The sequence below is a fragment of the Myotis lucifugus genome, unplaced genomic scaffold (genome assembly GCF_000147115.1).
Source record: "Myotis lucifugus unplaced genomic scaffold, Myoluc2.0 scaffold_33, whole genome shotgun sequence".
In the NCBI taxonomy this organism is placed as follows: Eukaryota; Metazoa; Chordata; class Mammalia; order Chiroptera; family Vespertilionidae; genus Myotis; species Myotis lucifugus.
The window spans coordinates 441,887-466,775 of record NW_005871081.1 but is presented as its reverse complement, the minus strand read 5'-3'; the positions used below and the strand labels follow the sequence as shown (position 1 = coordinate 466,775).

The window sequence follows — 24,889 nt, the reverse complement described above, 5'->3', positions numbered from 1 at the left end:
CTCATGTAAGAAATTCAAACTTTCTTTGGAATCTAACAGAACTTTAAAATTCAATGAGGCATTCAATTAACCCACCAAATAAATCTTCAACTAGGTTCTTCAACATTCTAGGCACTATGCTAGTTTCTAGCACAGTGAAGAAGACAGAAATGCCCCTCCTTCATGGAACTTGGACTTGTGGTGGAAGGTGGTCACTTTTACTAGGGGGCTTAATCCAGCCCCCTTTCTCAGGAAGAAAATCAGAATAAAAAGAGAAGGGGACTGTGACAAGAAAGGGGAGAGAGCTCCAGACAGAAAAAACACTAAGACAATGACCCAAAAAGTGGATGGCGCTGATGAATACAAGGTAGGGTAACATGGGGTGACAAAACCAAACTTCCCAAGGCATCACAGACAATATTTATGATTCTGAATTTCATCATGAGAACCAGAAACCACTCAGAAGTTATGATCAGTATTTTAAAACAAATGAAGCATAAATTCTAAATGTTCAAAAAAAAGCTACATTAAAATATATCCTTACTCACCACCTGCATCCCAATCTCTCCTTGGCCTTGTCACATTGCGAGAAACAGTGTTGGGTATACCTTTTGAGGTAGTGGTTTGTAAAGAAGGCTGGTTTCCAGTTAAAGCCCATGCTAGGCGTGACCCCAACTGTTGTCGAAGACAGTCTCCTACTCCTGGAGCTTGATGAGACTGTCTAAAAAAAAGAAAAGCGCATTTTATATCTTCATATACCCAGGCTAGTCAATGAAGAGACAAAAACACTTCCAGAAAGTGTTCTTATATGACTACATTGAATTATATAATCTTATAAATCTGAGACAGGTGAATGACTTAACCATATCCAAATATAACAACAATGATCAATCCAAAGTCTCCTTGGGATCCTTAGCTGGCATTCAAGCTCTTACTGCCACCTCCACACATATTTCCCACCATAAAAACCAAAATCTATTTGACTTTTCTTTACGAACATATAACATACACTACTCCTCTAAAACCACTTTGAAATTCATTACTAATTTTAACTTCAATATTTTTTAAAAATATATATTTTTTTATTTCAGAGAGGAAAGGAGAGAGAGATAGAAACATCAATGGTGAGAGAGAATCATTTATCGGCTACTTCCTGCACACTCCACACTGGGGATCCAACCCACAACCTGGGATGTACCCTGACCAGGAATCGAACCATGACCTCCTGGTTCATAGGTCAATGTTCAACTACTGAGCCACACCAGCTGGGCTTAACTTCAATATTAACACCATTTCATTCACTCAACACTTATTGAGCACAGGAGTGATAAAACTTGGACTATGTCTCTCTTCCCTGACCTCACTTGTCTCCCAGCCTTCATGGTGCTCGATAAGAAAAGAAAAACCTAATTTATAATTAATTGTTTAAATGTACAAACAAAATCTAAGGAAAAAACACATCCAAGGTCTAAAAGTTAACTTTTAATAATTGGGAGACTATGTCAAAGATGCTCTTTGAAGATCTAAGAACATGACAGCTGATTTCCAATGACATATGTTTTGAAAACTGTAACAAAATTATCACTTCCTGAGACTAAAAATGCAAAAACAAAAATTTCAACAATGCCACTGCTTCTTCCAAGTGGCAGAGCTGATTTATTACTGGTAAAATACTGGTGGGTCCATCTATAATCCGCTGATGAAGTAAGAGAGAAAAGCAAAAACCGAAACAGCTCTTACATTTTTCTATTTCCAATGGGGAAAATAACTACCAAAACTATGTCTTTGAATACAGTTCTAAATTTAAGAGAAAAATTCTAAAATACCACTTCAGTTCAAAGTTCTCTACAAAGTTTTTTTTTTTCATATCATGACAATAATTATTTCAAATTTAAGGTGAAAATGAGAAAGTATCTACTCTTTTAGCCAGGATACAAGTTTGAGATTAAACTTATAGAATGTGTAATGCTGTCTTTCTAGAACTCTAGACTCCATTTACAATCCATGTGTATGCTACATTCTATTTTCTAATAACTTGAACATAATTTTATTAAGTCAACAATGATTTATAATTATATTATGCTCATGTGGAAAACATCATTTGATGGTGAATCCTTGGTCACTATTCTTCTGGTGTTTTGTAATAGTCTACTTTAATACGATTTCCAGGAATGAACATTGAAATGTGTATGTAAAAATAAACAACCAAAGTTCTAAGTCCATTAGTACACTTTGAAATTCTGGTATCTGCTGTATTCTCAACCATAAATTCTATATTTCTGCAAAATGTAATTAGATGTGACAGCAGGTTAAGCTGCGAAGTATCGTGTGTTCCGTAGTTTCTCATCTTAATTCACTTGTACTTTAAGATGCCATAATTCTTAGTTTGAAGATCTCGCATCTGAGGAGACAGCTTTATTTTAATTTACATTTATTCAAAACAACTCAATGAAGAGAATCGCATACATCAATTAAGGGGACAATGTTCACTGATAAATATGAGAATGTAGCAAGAGAAATGTCAATCAGTTACCTCAAAGTGGAAGGCTCTGCACATCATGCTTGTGCACTAATATGCATTTGCATTAATAGCTTGAGTTAGCCAAAAATCTACAGTCAACTAAGATTAGAAGTGGAAAGAATTCCCATCTGAAACTGAGTATTTAGGGAGAGTAATATCCAAAGACCAAACATATCAGACACAGTGCCTACAACATTTCCGACACATAGTAGTACAAGCTTCTAAAGGTAGTTTCAGTGAACACAAAATGCCTGATTAAAAGCCTGAGGACTTTCCTATTTCTACTATTTCAGGGATTAATCATGTAGACTTGATTTACCCTGGAACAGATTGTGGTGTAGGGGTCGGGCCATTTAGGGCATACATGCTTATACTGCTGATGCCGCTGCTTCCCATACTGCCAGAGCTCTGTGCTGACTGGGTGCTGCGATCCTGGTAGTTCAATGGGAGAGTCTGAGGCCGGGCATAGTAGTACGGAGTTGAGTGAGCATCTCTTGGTAATGCTTGGGCAAATAACGTGGCATAGCTAGAAACCTGAAAATAAATTAAAATGTATTAATTATATGAAGATATAAAATTACAGAACACTTTTCCCAAATCAACAAAGATAATGTGTGTTTAGATTTTAGATTTCTGTAACTGAATTTTGCACTTATCAGACAATAAATTAGTTGTTATACTTTTGAAATATGCCAGAACTGATACCATTTTAGAAGTTTTCTGAACAATAAAACTCCCATGTGATGTGAGAACTAAACACTTTATTCAGAATCCATGCAAACTAAAACTCTCATTACTCAAATTTTTTAAGTTTGGCAATCTTATATAATGAAAGAATGCTCATTACTCAGAATAAGACTTTAGATATAAATAAATATGACTCTTTCATCCAGACTCTTCAACTTTTAAGCACTCAAATTTCTGTAGTAGAGCATTTTTTTCATTGATTTTTTTTTTTTTTTTTGAGAGAGAGAGAGAGAAAAAGGGCTAGGGATAGAGAGATAGAAACATCAATGAGAGAGGAAGTCATAATTTTTTTTTCATTGATTTTTTTTTTTTTTTTTTTTTTTTTTTTAGAGAGAGAGAATGTAGTAGAGCATTTTATTATAACAAACACGCTGGCACATGAAGCAGCCAAATTGCTTTTTCAAACACTGCACAGGTCAAAAATTGAACCTGTATGACAACAAAGTTTTCACTGGTATAACTAATTAATGTTCATAATGATATCTAGAAACACAAGAAAATTATAAAAGGTCTCCTAACTCAAAGAATTATGCAGCTGTGCTAATAGTAATAACGTCACACAGTAAAAAATTTGAAAACTGCTAGTATATGCTCTATTTTAATTGAACATTGTTATATTTGAATAACAATTTTGCAAAACATCTTAAGAAAACAGAACAATGATTAAAATTATCCTTTAAAAAAAAGGAAAAAAAAAATCTCTTAGCCTTCCATGACTGCCCAAAATACAAGACCAGCTTGTTTTACTCATACTATTTTCTTAAGTATAACAGCCCAATTTCTATAACAATTTGGCATAACTGTCCCAACCACAAATGGAAAGTGTCCTTTATAAAGGTACTGAGCTGGTAAAATATAGCTTCTCACCTTGTTTGGCTGCCTGCGTGGATCTTCACTAAGGCTTAGCAAGAGGTAGAGAATTGACCATTTATTTTTCAAAACTCCCTGTTTAGAAAGAAAACATTAAAAGGACAATGTTGTACTACTCCCCAGTTTTACCCTCGTTTCTTCTAAATTATCCTTATTTCCAAAATAGAGTTATATTTAAAATTCACATAGTAACATCAAATCTAAATTTTTTTATTTCCCAAGCACTGCAAATAGCACTATCCATCAGAAGGCTAGAGATAATGTTCTCAAGAGGTAGTATCTTTGGAATCTTTAATCCCCTGAAAACTAACTCCAAAGTCCCTAATAAGAACATGTTTTTAAATTACCCTATTCCTTAAAAAAAGACCCCGAATAGCTGCAGCAATCCTGAGAAAGAACAAAGTAGGTGGGATCTCAATACCAGATATCAAGCTGTATTACAAAGCCACTGTTCTCAAAACTGCCTGGTACTGGCACAAGAACAGACATATAGATCAATGGAATAGAATAGAGAGCCCAGAAATTGGCCCGAACGAATATGCTCAATTAATATTTGACAAAGGAGGCAAGAACATACAATGGAGCCAAGATAGTCTCTTCAATAAATGGTGTTGGGAAAATTGGACAGATATATGCAAGAAAATGAAACTAGACCACCAACTTACACCATACACAAAAATAAACTCAAAATGGATAAAGGACTTAAATGTACAACGGGAAACCATAAAAATTCTAGAAGAATCCAAAGGCAACAAAATCTCAGACATATGCCGAAGCAATTTCTTCACTGATACAGCTCCTAGGGCACTTGAAACTAAAGAGAAAATGAACAAATGGGACTACATCAAAATAAAAAGCTTCTGCACAGCAAAAGAAACCATCAACAAAACAACAAGAAAGCCCACTGCGTGGGAAAACATATTTGCCAATGTCATATCTGATAAGGGCCTAATCTCCAAAATTTATAGGGAACTCATACAACTTAACAAAAGGAAGATAAACAATCCAATCAAAAAATGGGCAAAGAATCTAAATAGACACCTTTCAAAAGAGGACATTCAGAAAGCCAAGAGACATATGAAAACATGCTCAAAGTCACTAATCATCCAAGAGATGCAAATCAAAACAACAATGAGGTACCATCTCACACCTGTCAGGCTGGCTATCATCAACAAATCAACAAACGACAAGTGCTGGAGAGGATGTGGAGAAAAAGGAACACTCGTGCACTGCTGGTGGGAATGCAGACTGGTGCAGCCACTATGGAAGACAGTATGGAGTTTCCTCAAAAAACTAAAAATGGAACTCCCATTTGACCCTGTGATCCCACTTCTAGGAATATATCCCAAGAAACCAGAAACACCAATCAGAAAGGATATATGCACCCATATGATCATAGCAGCACAATTCACCATAGCTAAGATCTGGAAACAGCCTAAGTGCCCATCAGTAGATGAATGGATTAGAAAACTGTGGTACATCTACACGATGGAATACTATGCTGCTGTAAAAAAGAAGGAACTCTTACCATTTGCAACGGCATGGATGGAACTGGAGAGCATTATGCTAAGTGAAATAAGCCAGTCAATGAAGGAAAAATACCACATGATCTCACTCATTCATGGATAATAAAGACCATTATAAACTTATGAACAATAATAGATACAGAGGCAGAGCTGCCTCATCACAGATTGTCAAACTGCAGCGGGAAGGCCGGGGAGGGTTGGGGGCAGGAGGGAGGGGGGAAGAAGGACACATATGTAATACCCTTTGTAATACTTTAAGCAATAAAAAAACAAAAAAAAAACAAAATAAATAAATAAATTACCCTATTCCTAAATAACAATATTTTCCCTCTGAAATAATTCTTATAATAACCAACTTTGCAAATATAGTAATTATAAGAAAAATGCCATCATAAAATTTATGTTGCTCCAACCCTTATCAATGTCCCATTTAGGCCACAAAATAGAGTATTATAAAAAATTATTTTAGCCCTGGCTGGTGTGGCTCAGTTGGTTGAAGCGTCATCCTGTACATGGAAAGGATGTAGGCTCAATTCCCAGTCAGGGCATATTCCTAGATTGCAGATCCAATCCCCATTTGGGATGCATATGGGAGGCAACCGATGGATGTTTCTCTCTCACATCAATGTTTTCTCTTTTTTTCTCTCTCCCCCTTCCTCTCTAAAATCAATAAACATATCCTCAGGCGAGGATTAAAAACATACTAAGTTGAAAAAAATTCTTTTAAAGAATTCAAAAGTGCAAGATATAAGTCTCGGCATCACACATACCCAAACTCAAGATCTTAGTTGTCAGGATAATTAACTCCTAGGTTTCTATGTAAAGTTATCTGACAGATTTCATTAATTTTCTATTACCTATCCCTCTGCCCTGATTCACAACCATTAACAGCAGCACACCCTCAATACGTTTCATCCAAATTTCCAGAGCATTCTACTTTATTCATATAACCTTACCTTTTTTATGCACAGGCTAGAATATATCAATATATTTATTTACAAAACAAATTATGGGGTGGTTACTTACATTATGCAAGTTCTTCAATATATAAAATGTTCCTTGAAAGTTTCTCTAAAGAATAAGCTCAACCTGGGTATTTAAATTATTGCCTAATTTTAAAAATTGATTTACACAGAACTTTGCAGAAACAACAAAGTCTCCAGCTGGGACAGCACAGGAAGAAAGAGGCCCAGTTCTGACAGAGTCCTCAGTCCAGTGGTAAGTTGACAATGGGCAACTTATTTCAGTATGACAAATTACATTTCGGCATAGGAGGATCATTCAAGTGCTCCAGGCTCAGGAAAGGAGTCCCAGAGGAAACGTGAATCTCTCAGAAAGATGGGTGTGAAAGGGCGAGGGCTACGCCCTCCATCTTGCCCCGAATCCTCCATTTTGGGCAGCAGCCATGTGCTCAGCAAGGAGCTTCTTCCCGGAAGCCCAAGCCTCTGCTAGCCACACCCAGGATTTCTTTAAACTAACCAATGATAATCAAGGGAAGTGCGCGCCATAGATACGACCACATCCTGTGTAACAAGACCCCAACTTGAGCCTGGCCAATCGGCAGGGCCCACAGTCCTCTCTCCTCCCCTTACTCCAACCCCCCTATAAAACCCCTCTCCCCACAGAGCTCTCTCTCTCTCTGCCTCCTGCCGCTGTGTCAGCGAGTGTGGTGGACGGGGAGCCTCGAGCTAGCTCGAATAAAGACTCTTTTGCTTTTGCATCAGACTCGGCTGGCTCCCTGGTGGTCTTTTGGGGATCCTGAAATCTGGGCATAACAGGTGATGCAGCCCAAACCAAAATGGCTCAGTGGATAGACCACTGGCCTGCGGACTGAAGAGTCCCAGGTTCAATTTTGGTCAAGGGCACATGCCCGGTTTGTGGGCTTGATCCCAGTTAGGGGGCATGCAGAAGGCAGCCAATCAATGATTCTCTCTCATGATTGATGTTTCTCTCTCTCCCTCTCCCTTCCTCTCTGAAATCAATACAAATATATTTAATAAAAATTTAAAAAAAAGAAAGATGGGTGATGCAAAGGTAAAAAAGGGGGATAGGCATGGCTTCTTCACGGAACTGAAAGAAAGAAATTTGGCTGAAGCCAGACACGAGAATAGAAACTGAAAACTGAATGAAGGATCAGATCAAAGGATGCCTTGTATGCTGTACCAAGAAATTCGGATTTTTAAGGGAAGACAATAGGCAGCCTTTGAAGGATTCCATGCAGGAAGGATCCACTTACTGACAGTCCCGTGGAGAATGGACTACAGGGGAGATAAAATCAAGACACAGAGGCCCTCCTTAGGAAATGGCAGTTATCTGGAGGGGAAATGACCAGAGGCTGAGCTGGGATTCTGACTATCTGCTAAGGTAACTGTGACAAGCCCCATAAGCTGAGCCTCTGGGGCTCTCTATACCAATCCCATTTCCTTTAAGCGTTAGAGGGCAGTTAGTCATCAGCAGCTGTCATTTAAAGGAGGCCTGCTGGGACAAGTCCTTACAGACATCATATTCCATAATCATCACAACCACACTGAGACACAGCTTTATTCTCTTCATTCCATAAATAAATGAAGCGGAGGTGAAAGTTACATAACTTAACCACAAAGCTTTAGGCCAGGATTCAAATCCAGTTCTGCCTGACTCCATAGGAACAGATAAGAGAAACAATCAATAAGACTTGGGAACAGATCGAATTTGGGGAGAGAGGTAGAGTCAAAATGACATCCAGATTTCTAGTCTTTGGCATTCGATGAATGGTGTTATCATTCATCAAAAGGGAGAACATGAAAGAGAAGCAGGTTTAATGTGGGTGGATGCGAATGGACTCCTAGAAGTATGAAGTCTTTAAAGTATGATCCTTTCAGTTCCCAGGATGCCAAGTTGCAAGTCCCTATGAGTGTTTCCTAAGGAGTGGCTACATAAAAATGCCTAGTAGGCATCAAGAACACGGCAGATGTTCTACCTGTGCAGCAGTCCTGGGTTAGATCCTCAGCTGTTTCAGAAAAACAAAGATGTATACGGGGTGGAGAGTGGAGAAAGTACCAAAAAAAAACCCAAAACTGCATATAAAAAATTAGTAAGCAACATATTTAAAGGTGATGTCAACTTTTTTTTTAACATAGAAGAATAGGTAATTCAACAGTCAGGATCAGTCTGCTGAAGAGCGTTTGATAGAGGGATTGCACACTGAGATGCAACTGCACAGGGAAAGGGAAACGAGAGGTGGTGAAGTAGGTAAGAACTACTACCAGCAAAGTAAATATTATCAAAGATGAAAAAGCATACAACAGTGAATCTAGGTAAATCAAGTTGAATTAAGGAATCAAAATGGTCAGCAAAATAAATTAAGCTTATTTTTACAAATAAATAAAAGACCTGAAAAATAATGAGTTAATTACTAGCAGCCTTAGGTGCAATTCAGTGATTTTTATTGCTGTAATACCCTAATATTTGTTAAGCAAAATATTAAACTTCTCTGGATTTAACTCTCTTCTCCATAAAGAGTAGAGACAGCTAGATAAACTAGGATCACAAAAATCTCACCCTATTATTCAATTAATTTATTGGTGTATAGGCTGGCAGTCTTTTATAAAAATAGGTTAGAAAAACCACTGTGTGCAAGTATCAACATCCAATCACAAAATGTTCAAAATCAATTTTTAAATTATTCACTGTACCAGTACAAATTAGGATTGGATAAACAATGAAGTGTATCAACAAGATAAGCCTTTGCTGCTATATCAATGTGCTTCCTCCCAGTAAGAGATTTAAGGCTTCTGTAAAACATACGTATTGTGTATATAAGTCTGATTACTTTCCCAATGTAGCTTTTTTTATCTCTATAAGCAATGTATCACTAAATCCAGCTAAAACTTACTTCTAGCATTGAAAATCTTTTAAAAAGCAAACTCCATCCACAATTAAAAGCCATCACTCAATACAGAAAGTTTAATGATATCACAGAAAAATGTTCAGATGTTTGCAGATCACTCTCACAGCCTCACCATTACTGGAATGGCTTTCAGAATACTTGTGAATACCTGTGAATGAAGTTTTCTGTGGAGTTCTGAAAACAATGCAGCATCTGCTTCTCTTCTTTGTCGAATAACTGTAAAGTTAGAAAAGAAAATAAGCATATTAATCACATACAGCAAAATTCATTTTTATACTATTTCACCTATAGTAACAAACAACTCGAGTCTGAAAAGAATCCTGAGCTTAAGAATCAAAAAAAACTAGACAGTGAGTGACATTTCAGCTCTGTGAATTGGTCAATTCATGTAATCTCTCTGACATTTGGAAAATATGGACAACTTTAGGCTGGAATCAAATAGTTTATGTAAAAATTAACTCAAGTAAAAAAATGATGAGACCTTTTAGTTTCTATCTACAAATATGAATAAACAGTACAATGTAGTTTTTCTTACCATCAGTTTAACTACCATAGTTAATAATTGCTATCTGGAGGGAGGGATGTGAAGTGAAAACATCTTCGGAACCCTAAATTCAAAGGGTAGTAACAAAAAATATACCGTTCATAATAGTCTGACTTAAAACTATACATTCAAAGCATTTTTTAACACATACAGCAAAATTAATAGCCAATTACTGTTTCAAAATCAAAATCAAAACAGCTTACTTTCACCCACTAATTCATTCTATTAGTAAGCATTTCAGATGCTTGCCACTACACTTACAAATTTCCCGATTACAAATGAGAAGTCCATGCTCTCCTCTGTTCCATGAAGAAGACTACACACAGGATTTGGATCCCTGAGGGAAGAGACCCCGCTCACCCACATCTATAATACTCATGCACCATCTCTCTCTAAGAAATCCTTGTTACACCCACGAGAAAAGGCACCATTTTAAAAAGCTAGCTAAGAGCTTCTCCAAGTAACCTTTGTGTTTATCCCAATTTAGTAGGACTGCTTTCTTAACACATTTCGTACCGCTCAGGAGTTTCCTCGTGTTTCGCGAGACATCTGTTAAGGACCGCTCACGAGTGCTCTCATTTTTCACGCCCATGGAAAAAGGAGCGAATCTAGATACTTACGTAAATTTTGTTTGGTCCCTCTTCATAGAGTACTCTGTTCCATGAAGAAGACTACACACAGGATTTGGATCCCTGAGGGAAGAGACCCCGCTCACCCACATCTATAATACTCATGCACCATCTCTCTCTAAGAAATCCTTGTTGCATTATGATGATTTAAATAACGTGCAGTTTGCCCAAAAACGTGCGGTCCCTGGCGTATGTCTTAGAGATTTCTATGCGATACGCAATGTGTTAAAATTTCATCAGCTAAACTCACTGAGCTTTGAATGTTCAAATTCATTTTTAGAAAGACAATGACTGACTTTACATTCAACACTTTCTCATATTTATTAGCTAGGAAATGGTGCTGGTATCATGTACTAATTATATGAACCACATACAGAGGTTACATCATCCTCATCTCATTTCCACTTTCAAGTCTTCCTATGCCAAAAGGTAAACTATCTTTAAAATGTATTCTTACAAAATGCATTCAACAAAACTAATGCAACTAAAATTTAATATACTTTACTATCATTTAAAGCTTATATAAAAAATACTCCAAATAAACACTACCATGAAATTAAATAATGCTCTTTCTATAGAATGAGACTGACACTAATTCCAGATATAAAATTAGCCACAGGACAACAAAACCAATACAAATAAAAATGAACACAGAATATTTACCAAAAAAAGAAAAGTTTCATCTAATAGATTGCTAAACATAGCAAAACGAACCTTGAGTTACAATGTACTCCACTCACCAATGTGAAAAATTAAGAAACCAATAGGTGTTAAATTTTATCACACATGATAAGTTTTGCAATTTGTTTCAATATAAAACATATTAGCGTTTCATACTTCACGTGAGCCACATAAAATGGAAAATTTAACTTTTTTGTATTATTCCAGAGAACAAAACTACTGTAACTCAATCATCTATCAAAAACTAACCAAATTTCAGTCTGACTGGTGTAGCCCAGTGGTTGAGTGTTGACCCATGCACCCAGAGTTCACCAGTTTGATTCCCAGTCAAGGCACATGCCCAGGTTTCGGGCTCCATCCCCAGAGCAGGGGTTGTGCAGGAGGAAGCCAATCGATGTTTCTCTCTCAACCATGTTTCTATCTCTCTCTCCCCTTCCCTTCCTCTCTCTCTAAAATCAATAAAAACATATTTTTTTTAAAACTAATCAAATTTCAAAAATGTTAAACTATGTGTAAGAATTATTGAAAAATGATAGCTCAATGATGACCATTACATTAGAGGGCCATCAATAACATTCTATGAACTACAGCTGGGCTACATCAGTGCTGGGGACTCTGGGAGGATAATGGCAGGGGTACCTAACAGAAGCTGTGAACACCTGGTGGGAATGGGCAGAGAGGCAAACTGTGTCAATATACAGCAAGTCTTATTTCAAAAACACAGAAGATACACAGGAAAAACACTGTACATGGTTAGTATTTTCTTATTAAAAAAAGAAATTCCAACACTTCCTTGCCATATACCGCAACAATGTAGCTGCCAGTTCTCTAAGTCTGAATTTCAACCTTTTTTTAGCTACTACACATATGTGTAGCATGCTCACCAGGAGGCCTGGAAATGTAAATTTGCAAAGGGATTGGTCTGTTAATATAGTATCCAATAATAGATGGAGTTCTCACTAATAATATAAAATATAAAATAACCTAAAATGTAAAAATAATCTAGAATGTAATAATCATCAGTGTTTAAGAACAGAGTACAGTGTTCTTATATATCAGCTTTATAATAAGAAAGGAAAATAAGTTCTTACAAGTTAACTAGAGGCCCGGTGAACAAAATTCGTGCACGGGTAGGGTCCCTAGGCCTTGCCAGCTATCGGGACGATCAGGGTCTTCCAGTTGCTGGCCTGAGCCGTCCTCCAGCTGCCAGCTGGGGCCTCCCTTCCCCGGCTGCCAGCTGCCAGCCAGGGCCTTCCTTCGTTTCGCACCGCCCCCTAGTGGTCAGCACGCGTCATAGCAAGCAATTGAACTCCTGGTCTCCCGGTCAAACTCCCGAGGGGACACTTTGCAAATTAGCCTTTTATATATATAGATAGCTGGATAAATACTGCATTTTTACCTCTCTACCTTAAATAAGACATACACACTAAGTGACTCATATCAGCAGAATCATCATTTCAGACTTGCATTGCTCATCAACCTCTAAACATGTAAATGTAGCCATGGCCAGATCCAGTTACTCACATGCCCCAGCCTCAACTCTAGCACCTGCTACCTCACCATCCAGCTCAGTTACACAGTTCTGAAAAAGGACATCCACACAGATCAATGGCCAAATAGTTAATAATGCAACAGCTAGGGTGGGAAACTGTGCCAAGAACAGATCTCCTCGAAGATGTCATTACCAGTTTCCCAGCACACTTAGAAATAAGGCCAAAGCCCATTTCATTTGGGCAGTTTAACAGCAAGGCCCCAGTAGGAAAACCACTGACTTCCAAGGTAGCTGCTTTTCAGGCAACTGGAGCTGGACTCGAGACTGCCCAGAAAACTGAAGAGTGGGGAACTGGCTACCAGAGAAAAACAACTCTCCAGCCAGACAAGAGCAATTCTCATACACGGGTCCCAATGCTCTAAGCTTCCCTCCTTTAGATATTCCATGGTACAGAGGGACAGCAGAGCTCCACCTTACAAAGAATGCATTAGTAACCTAGTGCTAATAAATGGAAAGCTTTTTCTCTAAGGCAGCGGTCGGCAAACTGCGGCTCGCGAGCCACATGCGGCTCTTTGGCCCCTTGAGTGTGGCCACGAAGTTTCAATTGCACTGTACGTGCGCGCCCGCACGTGGTATTTTGTGGAAGAGCCACACTCAAGGGGCCACAGTTTGCCGACTACTGCTCTAAGGTAACAACGTTCAAGAAAGCTTTCAGTATCACCTCAGAATTAAAATGTTCACATAATAAATTCTAAAGTACTATAAGTTTGGATGTTGACAATTAATTGAAGCAATACTTGACTCACTAAGAGCTGTTTATTGCCAAAATACTGTTCTATATTTTCTGGTCAAAAGGTGCATTATATTAAATACTACAAATCATAAGATAGCAGGAAGTTATATTAAATCCTTTTATCTCCTCACACTCTTAAACCAAATTATCTATACTAATAAAAGGGTAATATGCTAATTAGACCGGATGTCTTCCAGACATCCTTCCAAACAAAGCCATGGTGGCGGGGGCCAAGGCAGAGGCGATTAGGGGAGATCAGGCTGGCAGGGGAGAACAGTTAGGGGCAATCAGGCCGGCAGGGGGGAGCAGTTAGGGGCAATCAGGCCAGCAGGGGAGAGCAGTTAGGGGCGATCAGGCCAGCAGGGGAGAGCAGTTAGGGGTGATCAGGCAGGCAGGCAGGCAGGTGAGCGGTTAGGAGCCAGCGGTCCCGGATTGCGAGAGGGATGTCCGACTGCCAGTTTAGGCCCATCCCTGCAGGTCCCGGATTGGAGAGGGTGCAGACCAGGCTGAGGGAACCGTCCCCCATCCCCCACCCCTGTGCACAAATTTCATGCACCGGGACTCTAGTATTGTTATAATAGTATTTAAACAATTCTCTTACAATATGTTCTAACAAAAGACAGAATTAAATTGTCTTTATTTTTAACATACATATATACACATATATACATATACATACATAGAAACATATAGATAAATAGATAATAGTGCCTTAGGAACTACATACAGGGTGGGGCAAAAGTGGGTTAACAGTGATGAGTACAGAGTTTATTTTTGTATTATTATTTATTAATGTATTATTTTCTATACCAACAACTGTAAACCCACTTTTGCCCCACCCTGTGTGTGTGTGTGCATGCACGTTAAGGTTTGGCAAGTTTATGAATCCAACACATTTTAACATTTAGGAAGAATACGTACGTTCTTTCTTTATTTTTTCAGCAACTAGAAATTCATCTCTTTCAACAGTTGGGGCGAAGTTGCTGCCAATAACTCGCACAGCATACTGGAACTGTTGAGCTACATCAGCTGAAAGGTAATAAAAGAATGCAAATTATTGCCAATCACTTTTTTTTTGTCTTGAAGGTTTTTTTAATTTTTAAAAATTTATCTTTGTTGTTGAAAGGATTACAGATGTATCCTTTTTTTCTCCCATTGATCCCCTCCATCCTACTCCCTACCCCTCTCCAGGTCTTCACTGCATTATTCTCTGTCCATGGTTATGCATAATGCATATAAATTCTTTGGTTAATCTTCCCACCCCCTTCCCTCAGAAATTCTTTGGTCTGTTGCATGCCAATCACTTTTGATCACCTGAAGCTTCTAGTTCAAGACAGTGGACTGGCACATGTACTTACCTTCCACCTCCCAAGGTTTTAAAATGAGAGGGTGGAAAAGCTATTAAGAAATCAAAATGAATAAATAAATAAACTAAATAACAGTTCTATAAAATAAGAAAGACAGCAGCAGGCCAGATAATCTGAAAAAATTCTAAGAGATAGAAAACAAATTGGACTGATAACCATTTTTTTTAAAGGAACAGGAAAAGTCACAATATGCGCCCCCACCAGGGACTGAACCAAAAACCTAGGTATGTGCCCTAATCCATGAATTGAACCAGCAACCATTCGCCTGCACAGGACAATGCTCCAACCGAGTGACACAGGCCAGGGCCAAAGTTTGTTTGTATTTTTTAAGTCATAAATCAATAAGGGCAAAGAAAACAAGGCAGAAACAACGCAAAAGAGAAGTCAACAAAATGTGAGAAGCTGGAAAACAAATGGGCTGGTGGGAACTGATTCAGGGGGACAGTGAAACCTGAAGCTCCATGCCTGCTGGGGTAAGGGGGTTAGGGGAGACAAAGGCCAAGAAACAAAGAAGCCCAGGGAGGCTCCAGAAAGGGAACTCAGTACCTCAGAAGATGTGGATGAAGTAGGGCAGAAGGAGGACTGGCTGAAAGTCTGGATAGAAAACTGACTCCTGGATCCTCGACAACTGCTTGATTGCCCTACCCAAGCAAACCAAACAGGGTGTGAATGGAACACCAAAAGAGCAAAGAATATGAAGTAAAAGTAGAGGACGGAACATTAAGGATCCAGCCCCCTCCCCACCCCCACCTCCACACTGGGAGTGAAAATTCCTACATCCAGCTCCACCTTTCCACTAAAGCTCAACCGCGCTGCAGTGTGCTGCCAAATCCTACACCAAATAAAAACCAGTAACAAAACTAAAACCTCAGCCCACAGACTCCACTATGAGAAGTGCTGTTCTTGGTAGTCAGAAAAATAGATGGGAAAGTGAGCCAGCATATAGACTTCAACAAAAACACCCAACTACATCCAAGTTACAGAACACTCCATCCATCAACAAAGGTCAAGGTCATTCTTTTCAGATGCACATGGAACACTCCTCAAGGCAAACTACATTTGGGGGGCAGGGGGTCACAAAATAAGCCGTATTAAATATAAAATAACTGAAATTATCCAAAATATGTTATCTATCAGTAATAGAATTAACTTAAAAATCTGTAACAGAATATTATCTAAAAAAATCGTTAAATATTTAAAAGTCAATTAATCCACTACTACTTAATACACTGGCCAGAGAAAGTCTCAAGGGAAATTGGAAAATATCATGACTTGAATGAAAATACAACACATTAAAATGTGTGGGATACAGCTAAAGCAGTGTTTAGAGGAAACTTTATAATATACAATGCTTTTATTAAAAAGGAAGATGGGTCTCAAATCAATAATATCAGCTTATACAATAAAGTCTAGAAAAAGAAAAGCAAATTAAATTCAAAGTAAGCATCAGGAAATAATAAAAATAAGAGCAAAAATCAATAAAATTTAAAACAAAAATATGAAAAAAAATCAGTGAAACCAAAAAAAATAATAGAATTGAGAAACATAAATTGGTAACCAAGAAAAATAAGAAAAGAAACAAACTTAGGAATGAAAGAGGTATATTACCATTGATCCCACATAACTTAAAAAAATTTTGTAGATATTAGCCCCTCATGGAGGTGTATAAAATATTAACACACCCTCCTTAATAACTGGCTGTACAGTAGCTTCCTTCCCAAGAGTAGAGTATAAAGAGGGGAGAGAGTGCTACGCAGTAGAGTAACCTGACAAATACCACCTCAACCAAATGATCAAGATCAAGATCCATGGCAATGAGCCACCTTGATAGTGTGTACTCTGGATACAATATGATGAAAAAGGCACTTTACCTCTGGGATCTTCTCCCAAACACACATAAACCCAGTCTAATCATGAGAAAAACATCAGACAAATCCAAATTGAGACATGACACAAAATACTTGACTTTCAATCCTCAAAACTGTCAAGGTCATCAAAAAAAATTGTTAATGCCTGAGAAACTGTCAGAGCCACAGGAGCCCAATGAGACATGAAAGCTAAAGGTAATATAACACCCTGGGTGGAACCCTAGGATGGTAAAGGGACATTATGTAATAACTGAGGAAATATATGTATAGTATGAAGTTTAGTTAATATAAATATATCATTATTAGAACAACTAGAGGCCCGGCGCACGAAATTCGTGCACAGATATGGTTCCTAGACCTGGCCTGCAATCAGGGCCATCTTCTCCAGCTGCCCGCAGCTGGCCCCGCCCCCTGCCAACCCCCACCCCCCTGGTTCCCCGTTTGCCATCAGGTGATTGGTACCTGACGGCCAGGGGAAGGGACCAAGAGGTGGTCAGTGCACCTTATAGTTACTGGTTCAGCGGTCATTCTGCCGTTAGGGTCAATTTGCATATTACCCTTTTATTATATACAAGTAGAGGCCCGATGCACAAAATTTGTGCACTCAGGGGGGAGTGTCCCTCAGCCCGGATTGCAAGAGGGCACAGGCCAGGCCGAGGGACCCCACTGGTGCACTATCAGGGCTGGGGAAGGCCAACTGGGTAGGCACTGCAGGAGGGCTCCAGGGTGTGTCCAGCCATCTCGCTCAGTCCTGATCTATTGGCCAGACCCCAGCAGCAAGCTAACCTACTGGTCGGAGCATCTGCCCCCTGGTGGTCAGTGTATGTCATAGCGAGTGGTTGAGCGGCCTTAGCATATCATTAGCATATTATGCTTTGATTGGTTGAATGGAGGCCCAGACAACTGGACACTTAGCATATTGGGCTTTTATTATATAGGAGGATAGATGCCTGGTGCATGGGTGGGGGCCAGCTGGCCTGCCCTGAAAGGGGCCCCAGATCGGGATGGTGGTCCCCGTTGGGGGGGCGGGGCGGGCCTGGGCGAGGGGCCGCCGGCAGTTTGCAGGACAGCCACACCCCCAGCTTTATCAGGAAGGACATCTGGAAGATGTCCGGTCTATTGGGTCTAATTAGCATATTACCCTTTTATTAGTATAGATCAGTGGTTCTCAACCTTCCTAATGCTGCGACCCTTTAATACAGTTCTTCATGTTGTGGTGCCCCCCAATTTCATTGTTACAAATTGAACATAATTAAAGCATAGTGATTAATCAAAAACAATATGTAATTATATATATGTTTTCTGATGGTCTTAGGCGACCCCTGTAAAGGGGTCGTGACCCACAGGTTGAGAACCGCTGGTATAGATTATACCATACTAATGTAAGATGCTTATAATGGGGGAAAGGTTGTGGGTATATGGGAACTCTTTATTATTGTTACAATTTTTCTGTAAATCTGAAATTCTAAAATTAAAAGTTCATTAAAAATATTCTAAAACCCATCTTTCACAAATCATGATTTTATTGGTCTGGAGTGAAGCTAAGGTATCAAATTAAAACTCCAATTTAAAAACCTTTAGTCTAAAAGGTAAAAACTACATAAATGTTAAAAAACAAAATACTTTCTTTGGTAAACTCAAAAAAGAACCTCATCTTATAACACACACCATATACAAAATAAACTCTCAGGTGATAATAAGTGTAAAACATAAGACTACAACACTCTTGGGGGACGGGGGAGAAATGAAAGAAATCTTTGTGACTTTGTTAGACAGATTCTTACATAAGACACCAAAATTGTGATCCATTAAAATTTTGATAAATTGGACTTCATCTAAAATTAAAAACTTTTGCTCTGCAAAGGACACTGATAAGAGATGAAAATACCGAGGAAAAAAGATAAGAGATGAAAATACCGAGGAAAAAAGGAAATACATATCCAACAAAGGAATTGAATCCATATATACTAAGGAACTCTCAAAACTCAATAAGGAGGAAAAATCCAATAAGACACATACAAAAGTTTTGAATAGACACTTCACCAAAAAGATAAGTGGCAAAGAAATACATGGAAGGATACTCAATGTCATTACTCATTAAGGAAATACAAATTAAAAACAAAATGAGATACCATTACTCACCTATTATAATGGCTGAAGTAAAAAATTCTACCCCCAGTGCTGGTGAGGACTCATGCAGAGCCACTGAAGCTCCATTACACTGAAATAAAACTGTACAGCCACTCTGAAATAGTGTGGCAGTTTCTTTCAAAGCAAAACATACACAGACTATAGGACCTGACGATCACACTTTTAGGTATTTAGAAATAAAAACTTATGGCGACATACAAATCTGTACATATATGTTTATAGCAGCATTATTCACAACTGCCAAAAACTGGAAGCAACCCAAATGTCCTTCAATGATTGAATGAATAAATAAACTCTAGTACAGCGGTTCTCAACTTGTGGGTCACGACCCTTTTGGGGGTCGAACGACCCTTTCACAGGGGTCGCCTAAGACCATCGGAAAATACAGATATAATTACATATTGTTTTTGTGATTAATCACTATGCTTTAATTATGTTCAATTTGTAACAATGAAAATACATCCTGCATATCAGATATTTACATTACGATTCATAACAGTAGCAAAATTACAGTTATGAAGTAGCAACGAAAATAATTTTATGGTTGGGGGTCACCACAACATGAGGAACTGTATTAAAGGGTCGAGGCATTAGGAAGGTTGAGAACCACTGCTCTAGTACATTCATACAATGAAACACCACTCTGCAATGAAAAGGAAAGAACTACTGATACACACAACATGAATTAATCTCAAATAGGCTAAGTGAAAAAAGCCAATCTCAAAAGATTGCATACTATATGACCGCATTTACACGATACTCTGGAAAAAGCAAAATACAGAGACGGAACAGATAATGGCTACCAGAGGAAAAGCGGCAGTACAAAAGAATACAGGGACTCCACTGGTGCATGAATTCATGCACCAGGCCTCTAGTGGTATAAAATAAAAATCTTAAGTTTCATAAATCTATGAATTTTCTTTTACCAAAAATTCAAAACTCCTCAATAACAGAAATTCTCTCCTCTTCCTCGGTCTCTACATTTCCTCTACACCTTTGGTATGCTTATTATTTCATGTCCACCTCTTCAGCCACACTTCAATTTCCCTACCTGCCTGCCAACCAAATTTGCAGTCTATCTTTCTTGCTGATTATAAAATATATGAAAAATCCACCTGCTATTTCTTAAACCAAATCTATCTATCCTGTGATTCACAGGTAGACACACAAAATCCAGACTATTAAAAAAATTAGCAGAGGCAATTGTTCTTTGTTTAGTTAACCTACCATCAGAGATTAAAGTGTGAAATATCAAACAATGTCAACTACAAATTTCTAGTTTAATACTACCAAAGTATTGTTCAGCGTTTAAGTATAACTAAACTCAATCTGTAATTCAATGGATAATTTCTAAGCACCTACTATATGCCAAATACCACACAGGCCCAAAGAATAGAAGAGAAATAGTGGTCAAGAAGGCAGCCTTAATGAAACTACCAAAAAAGGGGGGGGGGGGCGGGGGAAGACGCAAATAAATACAGAAGGTAATTAGATTGTGATAAGAGCTACCAAGGAAACAAGCAGGACACTATGGTGGCAAATTACAGGGAAGACTTCATGAAATAGGTTGGTTGGGGAGGCCTCTCTAAGGAAGTGAATTTTAAGAGAGGTAGAGCCTGCCTTGTGAAAAGCCAAAGAAACCAGTGAAAAGGACACAATATTAAGATTCACAGAGCTACTTGGTACACTGTTCCTCAAAAGAGGCCAATGCCACTGGATTCTAAAATCTAAACCATAAAAACCAAAGTCATTTCAACAAGAGCTCCAAATGAGGAGCTCTTTAATGATCTGGCTTAATCCAAACTAAAAATTAAAGTATTCAATGTTTTGACCACAAAGTAGCAAAGGAATGTATTCTAGTTTCACCTCCAATCTGCTCTTGGAATGTGTGAGGGTAGGTGATTATCAGGAGCCTGGAAAGGGAAGCAGGTAATACTCCTCTGCCAAGCCTCTGAAAACATTTCTTTAAGAACTGGACACCAGTGAAATCAAGGATACACTGTGTGACAAGTTCCAGAGAGGCAGATGTGCTGCTGACATAAAACAAGCTGATGAGGGCAGAGGAGAGAGGCCATCCCTCCGGCAGGGCTGTGACTTTCCCACCTCAGTCAGCAAAATGAGAAACAAGCAGTCAGATTCTACACAGAAGAGTAGGAATGAATTAATTCAAGATAACAGGCTCTGGAATCAGAGACCTGGGTTCCATCTTGGCCCTACAATTCACTAGCTGGGTGACAGTGAGCAAACTACTTAATTTCTCCAAGTCCCAGTTTCCTCACCAATAAAATGAGGTTAACAATAATTATTCCAACCTCCCTGAGTCATTTGTGAATTAAATACACTATCTCACAGTGTAATCATATAGTATACTCAATAAATGTTATTCTTATTAAACTGAAAATGTTGTTTAAATGCATGCTGTCTACTATAGCCTTGAAAATCACAACTCAATAAAGCACCCATAGTTTTTAACTGTAAGCAAGATAATTTGGTCTTCATCCTATAGATTACAGATAGAGAACAAATTAAGTCTCTTTAACAGATCTGATTAGATTTGTTGTCTAGAAAGTACCCCTGGCTGCAAAGCAGAAAAGGAACTAGAACAGTGATTCCCAACTTTTTTTTTTTTGGCCATGCCCCACCTAAGCATCTCTAAAATCCTGATGCCCCCCTGTGACATATAATTCTTATTATTCAAAAAGTAAACTCCTATTCACGTGGAGGAAGCCTAAAAAGCCATTAACTTGGTCTAAACAAGCTTCCTAAGAATATGGCATCCATGAAAGAGAAAAATAAAAGAACAAAAGGACAGTTGAAGTACTGAGGAAGAAATCACTAAATTGTTAAAAAATAATAATAATAATATGAAGTAATATGAAAAAGTAGCAATAAAGTTTCAAAACATATAATAAATGCATAAATATGTCACAATATATATTTATATACTGAATATGAGGCCCCTAGAATCATAAGAAATTCAAAAATTCACTGTTCTGGAATTGCCCCCCTTTAAAATTGCCCCCCTTAAAATCAAATTGTCCCCCTTTGGGGCATGTGCCCCATGTTGGGAACCACTGAACTAGAGGAAATGCAAAACCAGGGCAAGAAATGCAATGGAACTGCAGATCAGTCCCAAATGTGAAGGCTCCAATATTTAGATATGGACCCAAGAGTTTGTAAATGAAAGACAGTTGCCTTTGGTATCCCAGGTAAAAGAAGACAACTGAACTCAATGCACAAAAGTAAGCACAGCTCAAGTGAATACAAACACTCTACAATTGTACGCTTTCTAGGGATTCAGAAAGTGATGGGGGGAAAGTTGAATTGTTTGGCAAGAAAACTTTCTGCCATCCTGCATCTCCTCTCTGTACATGATGCTGTTTTTCTAAAGGACAGGAAAAGGGACAGTGAGTTGCAAAGGGAAGCGAACTAACACTGTCCAGCACCTAAACCAGCAATTCCCCATGCCAGAGGAAGGTCAGAATGACTGTGTGTTTAATGTTCCAGATGCTAAGCTGCAAAAAGATCTAGAGCAGTGGTTCTCAACCTTTTGGCCCTTTAAATACAGTTCCTCATGTTGTGACCCAACCATAAAGTTATTTTCGTTGCTACTTCATAACTGTAATGTCACTGCTGTTATGAATCGTAATGTAAATATCTGATATGCAGGATGGTCTTAGGCGACCCCTGTGAAAGGGTCGTTCGGCCGCCAAAGGGGTGCGACCCACAGGTTCAGAACCACTGATCTAGAGGATCAAAATCTCTGGAGATGGGATCCATAAAATTAATTTTGAATAAGTATCACATTTAGAGAATTCAAATCCCAAAGGCACCAAGATAGAATAAAATAAAGTCCTCCTCCCTGGACTACTGTCTAGTCACCAGTTCCTCTTGCCACAAACAATCAATGCTACCAGTTTCTTGTGTAGCCACAGATGATTCTGATGCATAGCTTTAGTTGAAAAGCAATGCTCTAAAACTGAAACAAAATAAAAACATTGCTCTAGATTTTCAGTCCTCAAACTTTTTGGTCTTGGGGTCCCTTTATACTCTTATGATTGAAGACCCCTAAAAGTTTTTGTTTAGCCCATTGGGTGTACCTCAGTGGTTGAGCATGGACCTATGACTCAGGGTTCAATTCCCAGTCAGGGCACATGCCCAGGTTGCAGGCTCAATTCCCGGTGAGGGGGCGTGCAGGAGACAGCCCATCAATGATTCTCCCTCATCACTGATGTTTCTATCTCTCTTTCTCCCTCTCCTGTCGGTCCATGAATCAACATGACACCCTTCCTTTATCTGTCTGAACCATGGCTCACAGTACACTCAAGGTGTTACAGATTAGGCCAATCACCTTACTTTAATATGTAGTGTACCACAGTCATACTTAAGCATTTATGTTGAAATACTTATCTAATAAAAATTCCTTTATTTCTCCTTTTTCTTGCAGCTAGAACATGAATTACAAAGTACGAAAAGGAATATTACATCAAGCAAATTGTTTCCAAAGATTTAATAAGTAAAATGTGCTCTGGGGAAGGGGCAGGGATGTGGAGAGAGAATTTTCCTGTCACTGGTTGGCAAAATTGTTTCAAATAAATTCACAGCTGTTATAAGCTGGGAAAGGTAGGAAATAATGGTTATACAACTTTATAAAAATGTCAAGCACTATTTAAGGTAGGTGCTTTGTTTCTGAATCTCTTGAAACCAACTGTAAAAAAATTTTTTTAATTATCTATAAAAAATTGACTCATAAAATTCACATTAAAAGTAACAAGTGTCTATTATGCCCAAATTTCATAGTATGAAAAAAGCATAAGGCAAACTGTAATGTCATTAAAAAATGAAGAAATTAATCAAATATTCTACTTAGTTACCAGATAAAATACACACTAATGAAAAGAAAAAATTTTAATGCCAAATTTATAAAGGCAGCAATTAATATTGCTCCTTTGCTAAGGTAGGACAAATTAAAATAGGATAAGGCAAGCTATTAAATACTTTGTAAATTCTTTATTAATAGCAGTTTTTGGAATTACAAATATAATGATTGACAACCCTACTTGTCCAGAGCAAAGAGACCATCATCGTTAACGGATTTTATATTTTATTTAGAGAGGATCCCCTCAGAATATCCTAGAAAGCCTATTTCTTCTTAACTTAGACACAATTCTAAATGGAGATGCAGCACTCTGCTAAAGGTGTTTCAACCTCCTTGAAGAGAAGTAAGTCAACCAAAAAGAGTCTCAAATTTAACTTCTTTTAAAATTCAGAAACATGCCCTAACCGGTTTGGCTCAGTGGATAGAGCGTCGGCCTTTGGACTGAAGGGTCCCAGGTTCGATTCCGGTCAAGGGCATGTACCTTGGTTGCGGGCACATCCCCAGTAGGAGGTGTGCAGGAGGCAGCTGATCGATGTTTCTCTCTCATCGATGTTTCTAACTCTATATCCCTACCTGTAAAAAAATCAATAAAATATATTAACAACAAAAAAAAAATTCAGAAACATCATGCTACCTCACGAGTGCCTCCAAAGTCCAGCTGTGACACGGATATTCTCGAGTCTCCTCCCGAACAACATTGGGGTCGAATTCAAGTACAGATAAAGGCGCTAAAGCGAGTGCGTTACAGCCAACAGACTTCGCTGAAAGGTTTCTTGGAGGATTAGAAACGCCAAGTCAAGTGGAGGAACAAGAGGGACACACCGGGCACACCGCACATTCACACGCATCGCACGGCCACTGCACGCTCTACCCGTACCCTTGTGCGGTGTTCCTGTGTGTCCTCCTCCCTCCCCGTCCGCCGGTCTGTGTTTAGGTCTCGAAGAACAGGCTGT

At 38.6% G+C, this 24,889-nt stretch overlaps 1 protein-coding gene across 9 annotated transcripts in view; it reads right to left on the bottom strand.

Moving 5' to 3' along the window:
* TUBGCP3 (tubulin gamma complex associated protein 3) overlaps positions 1–24,889 on the bottom strand; it is an 82,477-nt gene that overhangs the window by 55,651 nt on the left and 1,937 nt on the right. For 3 of the 9 annotated variants that reach the window (XM_023752454.1, XM_023752451.1, XM_006086891.3), the window contains exons 2-6: positions 14,593–14,700; positions 9,681–9,748; positions 4,115–4,192; positions 2,820–3,034; positions 528–700 (exon numbers count right to left, since the gene is read on the bottom strand). In XM_023752454.1, the coding sequence (XP_023608222.1) occupies positions 528–700; positions 2,820–3,034; positions 4,115–4,192; positions 9,681–9,748; positions 14,593–14,700 (642 nt within the window). Of the gene's footprint in view, positions 1–527; positions 701–2,819; positions 3,035–4,114; positions 4,193–9,680; positions 9,749–10,067; positions 10,141–14,592; positions 14,701–24,889 lie in introns of all 9 variants that reach the window. The other 6 variants (XM_023752455.1, XM_023752450.1, XM_023752453.1 and 3 more) reach the window with 6 other exon arrangements.